The following is a 14,852-nucleotide window of genomic DNA, read 5'->3' on the forward strand; positions in this document are numbered from 1 at the left end:
CACACATCCATCTTAACATACTCATCTCTGCAACACATAGCTTCTCTATATGGCCCATCTGAACTGCCCAACATTCCACCCCATACATCATAGCCAATTGAACAACAGTCCTATAGAATTTTCCTTTTAAGCTTTAAAGGAATACGTCGGCCACACAGTACTCCGATCACATCTCTCCACTTCATCCATCCCACTTTAATTCTCTGTAAAACATCAACATCTATGTCACCTTCTTTATTTATGGTTGACCCCAAATATCTAAAATAGTCACTTTATGGTATCTCTCTCTCCTCAATTTTCACGACGTCATTATCCATCATAATGTGACTAAAGTTACACATCATATACTCCGTCTTTGATCTACTAATCTTAAAGCCTCTTGTTTCAAGGGTTGATCTCCATATCTCTACCTTAGTGTTGACCCCTACTTTAGTCTCGTCTACCAAAACGATATCATCAGCGAAGAGCATACACCATGAGACCTCGTCTTGAATGCTCTTGGTTAATTCATCCATGATAAGTGCAAACAAATAAGGGCTTAGAGCCGATCTCTAGTGTAACCCAATCATAATTGGGAATTCCTTGCCCTGGCCTCCCACAAATCTCCCACTAATCATCACACCCTCATACATATCTCTAATTACAACAATATAATTACTCGACACCCCTCTCTTTACAAGAACATGCCGGATTAAGTCTTTAGGGACTCTGTCATATGCCTTTTCTAGGTCAATAAAGACCAAATAGAGATCCTTCTTGCTAGCTCTACATATTTCCATGAGTCTCCTCAGTAGGTAAGTAGCTTCTATTGTGGATCTACCTGACAGAAAACCAAATTGATTCTTCAAAAACTACTTCATAATCTCCCTCAAAAAACTACCAGTCTTCCCCCTTATGTTCTTCACTCCAAAGTCTCCTTTTCTTCAATAAACACCAACTTTATCGATCAAGCAACTCAAGAGAGACAACAACAAAAAAGGAGAGAAAGGAGAGAACCCAGATCAGAGAAATAAAGCAGAACCAAAAAAACAAAACATAGTAAGCAAAGTAAAATGGTTCTGATATATAAGATTAGTACCAACAGAACATGATTGCAAAACAAAGAAATCCCAAATTTAGGAGAAAATTTACCAAGCAAAATCCAAAGGTCAGAGAGCTGGATGACCTTGGTTGAATGGTTCTCATAATGACTAGAATAAGTGTTGAAAATATCAGTAAGATCCAAGGGTCAAATCTGCTGAATCTGAAAATTCCTTGTTGGAGTAGGGAACTTCAAGTTTTTTTTTTAGTAAATGAATATATTACCGAACCCCAAGAGGGGGAAAGGAAAGGGGAACCAATGTACAAGAAAAGAAAAGAAAAGAAGCAGAAAGAGAGGGGGGGGTAGGCGGCCAGCCAGCCTACGCAGAGGAGGGAGGCCGCAAAAGGGCAATATCAAGGCCCCAAAAAATCAAAATGTGTCTGTTTCTGAAGTTGTCCTTGCAATGTCGTTGCCGGATACAACTAAGCTTGGAAGAAACATCGGAGGAGATGGCTTTCCAAATCGTATCGAATGATCTAGATTTGGAAGTCCATCTCCTAATATTTCTCTCCAACCAGATATGGTAAACTGCAGCGCTAAAAACAAGCTTCCCAATAGTGTTACAAATAGAGTTCCCTGGGAAATTCTTGAGCAACCAAAGCCATTCACGGTCAAAGCTCCCAACTCTTCTAGTCCGCGGCCAGATGGAAGACAAGGCCTTGTTCCAGATGGTGGAGGTGAAGGGGCAGTCGAAGAAGAGGTGAGTAGTGTCTTCTCGGCCAATCCAACAAAGGTTACAGGCGGGGGAAGCTGGGATGGTGTGGTGGATGAGGAAGGCTTGGGTAGGCAAGCAATGACTGAGGGTTCTCCAAACAGTGAGGCTGTGGCGGGGAATGTGGCCCTTGAACCAGACTAGGTTGTGCCACGGAACAAGAGGGCTAGGGTCTCTAAAGAGGTTCCAAGCAGAAGACGAGGTGAAGATACCTTTGGATGAAGGAAGCCAGTTAACCCGGTCCGCATGATAGTGGGGAGTGTTGGGCTGGATGGGGGGGGAGAGTTACCCAGATCTGAGTGATGATGGTTGGATTAAGGTTAGGAGGGGGAGACCAGCGGCCATCAGAAATGAGGGCGGAGACATTTGCATCCTTAGGGAGGCCAGAGGAATAGATTGCTCTAGGACCAAGCAGGTTGTAGAGGATCCCAAGAGGGTGCCAAGGGTCAAGCCAGAGGGAAGTGGAGGTGCCATCCGCAATGGAGCAAGAGATTCCCTGGAGAGCAAGGGGGCAGAGGGAGAGGATCTTCCGCCAGATCCAAGAGGAGTCAGTCGGGGTTTTGACCGTCCAAATGGAGTCCGACTTAAGGAGGTAGGATTGGACCCAGGTGACCCAGATAGAGTCGTGGTGGGAAGTGATTTTCCACAGAAGCTTGAGAATGCCTGCCGTGTTAGAGTCACAGATGCGGCGGAGGCCCAGACCACCCTCCGATTTGGGGAGACAAATGGACTTCCAGCTGGTCGGGTGGAAAAATCTGGTGGTATCTTTTCCTTTCCAAAGGAAGGAACAGAATATGCGTTCAATGGCCCTGATGGTGGAATTAGGGATGTTGAAAATACCGGTCCAGTAGATGTAAGAGGCTTGGAGGACCGAGCGAATACATTCGAGTCTTCCAGCATAGGAGAGGAGCTTGCCTTTCCAGAGCTGGAGGCGCTTGCGAATGTTATCGAGCATAGGAGTGCAGTGGTGGCTAGAGAGCCTGGCAGTGATCAGGGGAAAGCCCAGGTAGGTGACAGGAAGGGAGCCAATAGTGAAGCCAGTGAGCTGACGAAGAGCCTCTTTGGAAGAATCCGGGATACCAGAGAGGAAAATTTTGGACTTGAGAAGGTTGACACGAAGTCCGGAGAGACTCAAAGAGATGAAGAGAATCCATGATGGCAGAGATAGAGGAGTGGGAGGCCTTGGAGAAGATCATCAAGTCGTCAGCATAGGCCAGATGGGAGAGATTGATGTGTTTGCATTTAGGGAGGGGAGAAATGAGATGGAGGTCCGTCTTAGCTTGGAGGCTTCTGGACAAGACTTCTAAGGCAAGGGAGAAGAGGAAGGAGAGAGAGGGCAGCCTTGGCGAATGCAAACCTTGGAGCGGAAGAAGCCCGCAGGGGTGCCATTGACTAGCACAGAGAAGGAGGGGGAAGAGATGCAGGTGTGGATCCAACGAACAAAGACAGGGGGAAACCCATGAGGGAGAGAACATCACAAATGAAGTCCCAACAGATCGAGTCAAAGGCTTTGTGGAGATCAATTTTCAGAGGACGGCGGGGGAGTGAGATTTGCGGTCAAAACCACGAACAATCTCAGAGTAGAGAATAATATTGTCCGCAATGCTTCGGCCAGAGATGAAGGCCGATTGGTTGGGACTAACAAGGGAGGGGATCACAAGCTTGATTCGGTTGGCGAGAATCTTAGCAATGAACTTGTAGATGAGGTTGCAGAGGGAGATGGGCCGAAAATCGAACAGAGAAGAAGCCCCATCTTTTTTGGGGATAAGACAAATGAAGGTCTGGTTGATCTGAGGAAGCTGACCCGACTTAAAGAAGAAACTACGGATAGCTTTGAACACCTCACCTTTGATAGAGTCCCAGCGGCTTAGAAAAAACCCCATGCTGAAGCCATCTGGGCCAGGGGCTTTGTTGGCCTTGTGGGAGAGGCTAGCCAAAGAGATTTCCTCATCGGATGGAATGGCGATGAGGGAATCGGAGAGGGAAGAGGGGATGAATTTATCAATGAGCCCCAGTGGGATAGGGGTAGGGGGGAGGGAGGGGTTGAAGAGAGAGGAGAAGAAGGAGGAGGAGGCCTCTTTAATATCAGAGGGGGAAGTGAGGGAGGATCCATCAGCGGCGGTAAGCTGGGAGATGGAACTTCAAGTTTGACTAGTCAACTGATCTTTTCGACGATCAGGTTTCAAATTTCACATCAACACTAACAAATATATAATCACCAATTCACCACTGAAATCATGCTCAACCATGGTACACAATTTCGCCAAAATTTCGCGAAACTTGGCAAAATATTTCAGTTCACAAAGACTCAAAACTAAACCCAATGCGATACCTAAGAATGTACATATTTAACTGAAATGTCAAGGTTTTGTTCATATTTTGATGCAAAGTTTCATTTCGGCCGAAACGTTACTTGGATTCCTTATATATACATAACCCATTTCACTCATTTCGAAAGGTTTTACCAGTGAAGCTTGGAAAATCCATTTTTTGTGTTTTCTTTGTCAAATCACTGTTGTACAAGGTTGGAATGAGTACTTGGGCAGTAGACGAACGCAGTGGAAGCAACGATTTGCTACGTTGTTCGAAGATTTATGCAAGATTCAAAGGGTTGACTTGTTGCTTGTATTCGAAGGGTCAAGATTTGGCAACAACAGCAACATTCTAGTGGTTTATATCCTGCTCAGAACTCGATGTGGTACTAGGAGTCTAGGACTCTAGGATGGGTATAAGGGTGACTTGTTGCTTGTATTGTTGACTCCAAGATATTTGACTCTTTGTAACAAACCATGTATGATGTATGATTTATGAAATGTTTATAATTTGACGTCTATTCACTCCTAATGCATATTTAAGTTGGTTTTAATTGAATTATATGTGTCCTAGTACTAAACATCGTGTGGAATAGGCCATATTAGAGAATGTATACAACGTACACAACCAACCTAGGGTACGAAGTCAAACTATCATTTTGGGTGCGATTTTTTGAAATCTAAGGGTTCCACTATGTTTAGAGGGCCTAAAATAGGGTTTCCTAGAACATGTTAAGATATACTGCAGGGGTTGTTTGTTATGTATACAATGTACTCAGTTCGGTTTCGGTTCACAACTGTTAAGATATGCCGCAGCGGTTGTTTGTTATGTACCATGATAGGGGGTAGCATGTGACAAACTCAACCTGGAACCAATACCTGCAAGTAGAAGGGAGAAGAAGAGAAGGGACTGTCAAGAATAACAGCCGATAGATTGTAGTCCCCCTCCCATCATCTGTATATATAAATTTGAGTAGTACAAAAAGGCAAGGACTTCCTCAGTCCTTGAGATCATGGTTCTAAATCTCGGTCGAAACTGCAGATATCTCGGTTTCGCAAGAAGCCGAGAAGAAACTTAAGTCAATACTGACTCGTATCAAGTTTCTGTTAGAGTTGTTAGAATATCTTGTATAAGGGTAGTTCTATCATTGTCCTGTTAGAAGATATGACTAAGTTGTATTTTTCTTGTTCTTGTTTTATTTCCTTTTACCTCCCTAGGGAGGCCTGTGTAATTTAGAAGAGTTTATTAATGAAGTAATATGTGTGTTGAGAATCTCTCAACACACAACCAATTCTCTCCCAACTCTTCTTCTCTTCTCTTCTTCTCTTCTTCCCTTCTTCTTCCTCCTTGCTGTTAACTCCTTAATCTTCCATTAGAATCGATCCATTGAAGTTTTAACTTGGTATCGGAGCTAGCATCTCTGGTTTGAGTGTCGGCTCAGCTCAGTGGTTGTCTTCTCCTCTCTTTGGAACCCTATAAATGTAAAGGGGGTTCCATTAGAGGCTGTATACGTGAGATACTATACTTCCTACAGTCTTGGGAGTAGTATTCTTCAAATCAAGTCCATATGGAGGGAGTTTTAAGAGCTGCTGAAGTGTTTTGAAGCTTTAGAAGATGCCTGCCTAGCTACTGCCAGCCTGTGAAGCATTTCCCTTGGTTCTCCTTCTTCCCTCCATCTCTTGGAGTGAGACCTAGTGCTTTTGAATCACCTAGGGAAGCTGTTTCAGACCCCTAACCTCTTGGTTGTTGAGAGGAAGGGTATTTAGCTCCCAACTGTTGTGAAGCATTGGAAGCAAACTCTGTTTTTCCGCCAGCAGTGGGCTATTTCAAGTTTGATTCTGCTTTTGGCAGATTGGTTTGCCTTGGAACTTGACTCATTCAAGTCGTATGGGAGTGCTGTTTACTTGTTTTGAAGCCCTAAGAGCTTGTTCTTGAAGGTGGAAGATTGGAAGACTTCTTGCCTTTTTTTTCTTGCAGGTATTAGCGACTCTATTTACGCTTCTTGTTTGCCTTTTTTGAAGCTTGCTTTGCATCGGGTGCTTGTTTGTTGCTGAGAATGGAATGTGTGCATCTCATGGTATACTTGTTGGATGTTACGAACTGAAGTTCCTTGGCTGTTAGGATTTGGTCTGAGTTATGCTTGTTTTTTGCTCTCTGTATGCCTGTTGTTTTCTAGGCTTGGTCTCAACCTAGTGATTTGGTTGATTTAGCACTATTTGTGCATTGGTTTGCCTTCTTTGTTTGGGTTGAGTATACTCCCCACTTGAGCAAAAACACTATGTTGATTGTTGAAGTGTTTGCCTATTATGTCTACTGTGTCTGTACAAGATTCTGAAGTCAGTGGACCTACTACAACTGGCAGCTTGAGTAGTGGGTTCCCATCTATGGCTTCCTTTGATAATCCCAACACCCAAATCTCTGTTGTGAAGTTGGATAATACCAACTACTTGGATTGGTCCTGGTCTGTGAAGTTGTCCCTACGCAGTAGGGGAAAGTTGGGATACATTACTGAGTCTATCACAGCTCCTGCTACAACTGATCTAGGTTATCTAAAGTGGGAGACTGAGAACTCCACTGTTATGACTTGGCTGATATTCTCCATGAAACCTGAGATAGGTAGGAGGTTTATGAGTAAGGAGACGGCGAAAGATATCTGGGACAGTGTCTCCAAAGTTTTTGACAGAGTTGGAGATGCAACATAGGTGTATCAAATCCTCCAAAAGATCATCCATATGAAGCAGGGTAATAGGAGTATCTCAGAGTACTACAACTTTGTTATTAGCTTGTGGGAGGAATATGATCACTATAACAACCTTTAGTTGTCCAATTCTGATGATCAGGCAAAGGTCCACAAGAGCCAAGAAAAGGAAAGTATCCTTATTTTGCTTGGTGGTCTTAACCCAGAGTATGAGCCTCTTCGCCTGCAAATCTTAGACAGATCTCCCTTTCCATCTTTGGATGAAGTGTGCAGCCACTTGCAAAGTGAGGAAACCAGGAGAACCACTATGGATGTTGCACCATCCACAGAGAGATCTACTCTTGTTTCTAGTTCCCACAGAGACTGAAAAAGTGGGGGGAAAGGCCAAGGGCCACCTCGTGGAGATCACCGTGAGCGATTCAAATGTGATCATTGTGACAAGCTTGGACACACCAAAGACAGGTGCTGGGATCTACATGGACAGCCCCTGGTATGCGTGGTGGTTCATCTAGTACCCGTGGAGGCAAGCGAGGGGGAGCTCGGCCTCACTCTGTGACATCTGAGTCTGACCCACCTGGACCCCAACCGGCTCCTGATTCCCTCTCATAGGATGATATTGCAGCCTTCCATCGACTGATGTCTCACCTTTGAGGGTCTGCTACTGGTTCTATCTCTGGAGGCTCTACTACTTCTGCCTCAGCTCTGCAGGTCTCATATGCTGCTCCTACTACACCTACCTGGATCATTGACTCTGGAGCCTCTGATCACATGACTGGTATGTCACAGTACTTTGATTCTTACTCGATTTGCTCTGGCCGGGACAAAGTAAGGGTTGCTGGTGGTTCCCTTTCTTCTGTCTCTGGTAAGGGTAATGTGCGAGTTACTCCTTCTATTTTCCTTAAGTCTGTCCTTCATGTTCTTGATTTTGCTACTAACCTATTATCTGTGAGTCATCTCACCAAATCCTTACATTGTTGTATCACTTTCTTTCCTTCCTATTGTGTATTTCAGGATTTGGAGACAAAGAGAGTTATTGACAGTGGGACTGAGAAAGGAGGACTCTACCTTCTTGAGCCACAGTTACCTGCTCAATCTACTACTGCAGCTTATGTTTGTGGTTAGAGTGACCGTAGTACTTTGGAGTCTGTTATGCTTTGGCATCACCATTTGGACCATCCCTCTTTCGTTGTTATGAGGAGACTGTTACCCCACTTGTTTACTTCTTTCCCTTCATCTTTTGTTTTTCAGTGTGAATCTTGTATTTTTACTAAACATTGTCGTACTTCTTACCCTTATCGTGGTAATAGATCTACTGCACCTTTTGCTCTTGTTCATACTGATGTTTGGGGGCCTTCCCCTACTACTTCTTTGTCTGGATTTCGTTACTTTGTTTCATTTGTGGATGACTATTCTCGGTCTACTTGGACTATTTTGTTGAAACAAAAGAGTGATGTTTGTGATGCTTTTAAGGATTTTTATCAACTTATCCGTACTCAGTTTGGTACTCGAATCCAACTTGTTAGGTCTGATAAAGGGGGTGAGTACATGTATGGGGGGCTCCAACAGTTCTTTACCGATAATGGCATCATCCATCAACTGCCTTGTGTTGACACCCCGCAACAAGATGGGGTAGCTAAGCGCAAAAACCGCCATTTGCTGGAAGTCACAAGGGGTTTTCTCTTTGGTATGCATATGCCTAAGACCTTCTGGTCTGATGCACTTCTTACCGCTGCCTTTCTTATTAATTGGATGCCCACTCCACTCCTTGGCTCCAAGTCCCCCCTGGCTCTTCTTTCTCCTCAATCCTCAGTTTTCTCCTTGACTCCACGAGTCTTTGGTTGTGTTTGTTATGTTCATGTCAACAAATCAGCCCGTACCAAGCTTGATCCCAAAGCTCTCAAGTGCACCTTCTTGGGTTACTCTGATTCAACCGAAGGGTATAAGTGCTACCATCCTCCTTCCCGAAGGTGACTTCTCTCCAAAGATGTCACCTTCTTTGAGTCCATCCCTTATTTTTCTTCCCCTCAACATTCTGTTCAGGGGGAGAGTACTAGCAGTGAACAGAATGCTGATGTCATTCCCTTTCTATCTCCCTTGCCTACCTCCACTTCCCCATTCCTATTTGATATTGGAAAGTACAAAGAAGTGGATGTTGTTGATGATGCTGATGCTGATGGTGTTGTTGATATTGATGCTAGTAGTGATGGTGATGCTAGCAGAAAAAAATAATACAAGGGAATAAGATTCAAAGAAGATGGTGTATTCACAAGGGGTGAATGCTTGTTGAAGGGAAAAAGGAAGCAACCATGGTATAAGCAACCCTGCCAAAACCCCTCTTTGGATCCACATCCTCAGTCAGGTAATTCCCCTCCTTCTGAATTAGATCTTCCCATTGCTATGAGAAAAGGGAAGAGAGCCTGTAATAACCCACATAAGCTCACACACTCCATGAGCCATGGCTCTAAACTCGGCCTCTACACTGGATCTAGCTACAACTGGTTGTTTCTTGCTCCTCCAGGTAACTAGATTGCCACCCACAAAGGTACAGTATCCAAAAGTGGATCTCCTATCAGAGACTGAACCAGCCCAATCAGCATCTGTGTAGCCTTCAATCTGCAAATGGTCATACCTGGCAAATAGAAGACCTTTTCCTAGACAAGATTTCAAATATCTAATGATGCGATACGCTGCATCCAGATGTCCACTCCTGGGAGCATGCATAAACTGACTCACCACCCCAACTGCATAGGAGATGTCTGGTCGAGTCAAGGAGAGATAGATTAGTTTCCCAACTAATCTTTGGTACTTACTTGCATCTATAAGAGAAGAGCCACATTCATCACCAAGTTTATGATTCGGATCAATGCGGGAAGTGGCTAGTTTGCACCCCATCATCCCTGTCTCTTTCAGAAGATCCAAGACAAATTTCCTTTGGCAAATGTTGATTCATTTCCTTGATCTAGATACTTCAATCCCCAAGAAGTATTTCAAGAGTCCAAGGTCTTTGATCTCAAACTGTTTAGCCAGATAAGACTTCAATCTGTTTATCTCAGCAACATCATTCCCAGTTACCACGATGTCATCAACATAGACAATGAGAGCTATAACTGTACCATTACTCCTCCTGTAACTGTCATCAACATAGAAATTTGTCTTGGATCTTCTAAAAGAGATAGGGATGATGGGGTACAAACCAGCCACTTCCCCTATTGATCTGAATCATAAACTTGGTGATGAATGTGGCTCTTCTCTTATAGATGCAAGTAAGTACCAAAGATTAGTTGGGAAACTAATCTATCTCTCCTTGACTCGACCAGACATCTCCTATGCAGTTGGGGTGGTGAGTCAGTTCATGCATGCTCCCAGGAGTGGACATCTGGATGCAGTGTATCGCATCATTAGATATTTAAAATCCTGTCCAGGAAAAGGTCTTCTATTTGCCAGGCATGACCATTTGCAGATTGAAGGCTACACAGATGCTGATTGGGCTGGTTCAGTCTCTGATAGGAGATCCACTTCTGGATACTGTACCTTTGTGGGTGGTAATCTAGTTACCTGGAGGAGCAAGAAACAACCAGTTGTAGCTAGATCCAGTGCAGAAGCCGAGTTTAGAGCCATGGCTCATGGAGTGTGTGAGCTTATGTGGCTGAAGAGGCTTCTTCAAGACTTGAGCTTTACAACTGAAGGGCCAATGAGACTTTATTGTAACAACAAAGCTGCCATAAGCATTGCCCATAATCCGGTTCAACATGATCGAACCAAGCATATTGAGGTTGATCGTCACTTCATTAAAGAGAAGCTGGATTCTGGGTGCATTTGTACTCCATTTGCGAAGACAGGTGATCAAGTAGCAGATATCTTCACCAAGGGTCTCACTCCTAGTCTGTTTAGTACCCTATTGTGCAAGCTGGGAATGTATGACATTTATTCTCCAACTTGAGGGAGAGTGTTAGAGTTGTTAGAATATCTTGTATAAGGGTAGTTCTGTCATTGTCTAACAGTTGTATTTTTCTTGTTCTTGTTTTATTTCCTTTTACCTCCCTAGGGAGGCCTGTGTAATTTAGAAGAGTTTATTAATGAAGTAATATGTGTGTTGAGAATCTCTCAACACACAACCGATTCTCTCCCAACTCTTCTTCTCTTCTCTTCTTCTCTTCTTCCCTTCTTCTTCCTGCTTCTTGTTAACTCCTTAATCTTCCACTAGAATCGATCCATTGAAGCTTTAACTGTTTCAACCACTTTCAACCATATTTCACACATTTTGGTAGTTTCGACCATAGTTGTCAAGGTGTCACCTAGGCTGCTAGGCGTTCAGGTACCTTGGTCGCCTTGGGCACCTTGTTGGTGTTGCCTTGATTTTGGACCCTCTCCAACGCCTTGGGTCACCTAGACGCCATGACAACTATGGTTTCAACCAGTTTCAAATGAAAAATATCAAGTTTGACTAGTTTTAACCAGCCTAGTTACAACCAGTTTTGACAGCACATGACATGTCTAGTTTTGCCCAGAAAAATACCAGGTTTCGGTCGAAAACTGGAAAATCTCGGTTTCGAAACCAGCCTCGAAACCGAGATTTAGAACCTTGCTTGTGGTAGAATAAAAGACAAAACATCTTATCTAATCTAACTAGGAAAGTAAACAACCTAGTCTAACTAGGAAAGGAAATAAAACAATACAATAAGTAAACTCTATCGGCTAAGATTTCCCACAATAGGGGCACTCCCCCTATCTTGGTACATAACAAACCACCCCTGCGTATATCTTAACACCACCAAAACTCTCTTGGACCGAACCAATTTACACCCCTACCAACCCACTCTAGCAGAATTTCAACCAGAAGTCGGTCAACTCCCGAAATACTCCGGAAAACGACTTCTTGAACCTTGCTCTGTATGCAATCGTGTTGTGTTGGTACTGATCTTAGACATCAAAACCACTTCATTAATTTACAATTTTTTTTAAGAATGTCAATCATACAAGTGTTCGGACAACTTGGATCAGTGAAATTCCACAATTAAATTTAATACTGTGGGAGAACATGGATCAGCACATACATCAAATTATCAAGCACTGAATCTTTAGCAAAAAATTCAAACCTCTAGCTTCTTGAGGAGACTGAATTTCTTTGGAGCATAGGAAAGCCTTTGAATCTCCAACATTGGCAACCAAAACTTGCCCATCTACTATAAGAACAATGGTGGCTGTAGATCCCGACTTAAGATTATTTCTGAGAGCTTCCTACATTTATTTAATGCACCAAAAATGAAGTAAATGAAATAGCAATGGTGAAGGAAACCATAAATAAAAATAACCCCTGCCTTGGAAAATGTGGAATCAATGTCATGGATAGCCCTCAAGAGTGACTCCTTCAAGATTTCCATGTGAAATGATCTATCAAGAATCTCAGGCAGCACCCACTTAGACCTGTGAAAACACAATGAGCTACATTACACAGAATAATATATCAAATCTCAAGATTACGTCATCCACAATAAATGGTGAAATCATAAAAAGGCAAAGGTCTACTTTGTCCAATCCAAGCATTAGTCATGAAGGATCACAATTAGTTCAGGCCCAGATGGAATCACATTTGGGTCCAATGGACCAAAACTCAATTGAAGAGGATGTCAAAATTTAGGCAGAGCCCAGTGTAACTTGTATATCTTATTACTGGTTTTTGTTTTATATAATTTCTCCTTTTAGAGAATGAAGTATTTTAGCAATTTAGGTTCTATACTTTTCCCTGGTAAGTATCTGGTTTTAGCTTTTATTACTATATTGTTTCCTATATGGGATACTGGGGTCTCATTTTTGGTTCTTGGCTCTTGACTTCTTGTTTGACTTTGTAATGTAAGTTGGGTATAAGCAGAGCAGGAGGTTCATGCTCCATTTATACTTTAGAGTTTAGACCTCCTTTGTAAATTCTATTTTAGACACTTTTTTAGTGAAGAATATTATTATTTGCGGCTGGTTTTTAATTCCAGTGCGAATTGTGCAGACATGTAATGCCTTATTGGAGCTATATATGCATTTTGATGTATAAACAAGTATTTTAATTCCATCTCATTTGTCCATTTCTGTTTCCATCTTCGTCATCAAAACAGTGCCTGATCTTTCAGCACATCAATCACCAGGCCCGAACAATCTAGCATCTGTTCAATTTTTTACAAGCACTGGCATTGATTTCTTAACTGGTCCCAGCAAGTAAATTGGATTTGTTCCCCTTCTGTTGCTTCTATTATTTTCAGTATTTCTAATAGTAGATTCTGTTAAACACCGAATCCGATGAATGGACTCATTTCCCAACCTCAAAACCCTAATTATGCCAATGCCACCCTATTTAACAAGCCCATAACTCTAACACATGCAGCCAATCACTGTATTATCTATTTTGAGGGAGGGGATGTACTGACCAACCATTATTGATGCAAATACATCACCAAAAGAGGCTTATTTTGATGGGAATAAGTCTAGGGCTAGGTTATATACATGTTGGGCCTATGGTCCCATGGGTTTTCAATGTAATAGGTCACTTTTATGGATCTAAAGTAAGGGTACATAGGTTGCATACGGGATTAGCTCTATACTTGGTTTATTTTCAGGTTTTACTGTTTTAAATTGAACCGGTCCAAAGCTAGTTTGAACCGGTGGTTCAATTTAAGTGACTTAAGTCCCCTTTTTTTTATTTAATGTAATTTTGTTTTTCTTTGGGTCCACACCTCCCACGAATTAATCAAGGGAGGTGATATTAGAGTTAGCCGGCTAGGAGTATTTACACTCCTAGGCTGCATAGGAGTAAGGCCATTGGCCACCTATATATATTAATAAAATCGTGGGAGGTGCACATTACCTCTGCATTTTGAAAAATCTCTCTCTTTTGAGCTGCTGCTAATTGCCATGCAACTTGTTTTTCATTGCTGAAGATTGTCTTGTGTGTGATCAAAACTGGTGGGATTGGTGTTTGATCCAATCAACACTCTGTAGTGTGAAACCCAAGAAGTTCCTCTCAAGTTCTACTTTCAAGTTTCTGTCCAAGATTCAATTTTTATTCAACTCTTGCATTCAAACAAGTTGCTGCCAAGGACTCCCTGCACAACAGTAAGTTTGAAACATCCCCATCCTTCTTCTCCTAAGTCCTAATCCTCTACAACCCCAACCCTAGTTTTCACCTTTGTTATTTTCAAACTTCCCATATCCTAAATTCCCCCACAGACCTAACCAGCCATCAAAACTTTATCAAACTTCAACCACAACACCCCCTGCCCATAAGGATAACTCTATCTCCCTTGCTGCCCCTTCCAACCACTGAAACCCTAATTTCCCTCATCTCAAATCAATTCCCAAAACCCTAAAACTCCCACAGTCCAAACCAACCATCAGAACAGTCTACAAATTTGACTGATTATCCCTCATACCCTCCTAAGAAAACCATTCAAGTTCGGTTAACTTCTATCCAGCAAAACCCTAAAAGACCATAATTTCCTCTTTTCAAAAACCTGAAACTCTAACCCTAACTTGCTGCCTATTCAAGTTTACACACTTCCATCCACCAAAACATCTCAGGACCTTCATTGATAGACTCCCCTACCTCAACTTGACATAACCCATACATCAAACCCTAACACTAATTTCACCAAAAACCCTACTTTTGACCTAGCAGATTCAGTTGTTCATAACAAATCCTGGTTGTCTGGCTCCTAGTTGGTCCTCTACCAATCTAGGACTACATGAACTATATTCACCAATACCATTAATCAGCCACACCCCTTCAACATCTAAACTCCATCCACTTCTCAAAACACCAACTAACTGTATCAAACCCTAACCCATGTGATTCAAGCCCTAAAGCTTCCAAATCCTTGAACCATACCCTTTCAGTTCTTAACTAAAAGTGCCCAAAACATTGTTCAGACTTCAGATGTGGACAAATGCATCAATATCAAACAAAACAACAAGTTTTGAGTATAACGAGGAACAAAGCATGATACAAATCTGTGCAGTTCATTCTGTACAAGAAGAAAAAGAGTTTTAGCACATACAAACATGCA

The 14,852-nt window shown here is 42.5% G+C and overlaps 1 protein-coding gene across 6 annotated transcripts in view; it reads right to left on the reverse strand.

The window, feature by feature from the left end:
- The window catches only part of LOC122646565 (probable protein phosphatase 2C 51), a 137,026-nt gene that overhangs the window by 79,469 nt on the left and 42,705 nt on the right, over nucleotides 1-14,852 (reverse strand). For 4 of the 6 annotated variants that reach the window (XM_043840151.1, XM_043840173.1, XM_043840166.1 and 1 more), the window contains exons 3-4: nucleotides 12,123-12,228; nucleotides 11,901-12,042 (exon numbers count right to left, since the gene is read on the reverse strand). In XM_043840151.1, coding sequence (XP_043696086.1) covers nucleotides 11,901-12,042; nucleotides 12,123-12,228 — 248 coding nt within the window. The remainder of the gene's footprint in view (nucleotides 1-11,900; nucleotides 12,043-12,122; nucleotides 12,229-14,852) is intronic. The other 2 variants (XM_043840143.1, XM_043840158.1) reach the window with 1 other exon arrangement.

Source organism: Telopea speciosissima, chromosome 1 (genome assembly GCF_018873765.1).
Source record: "Telopea speciosissima isolate NSW1024214 ecotype Mountain lineage chromosome 1, Tspe_v1, whole genome shotgun sequence".
Taxonomy (NCBI): Eukaryota; Viridiplantae; Streptophyta; class Magnoliopsida; order Proteales; family Proteaceae; genus Telopea; species Telopea speciosissima.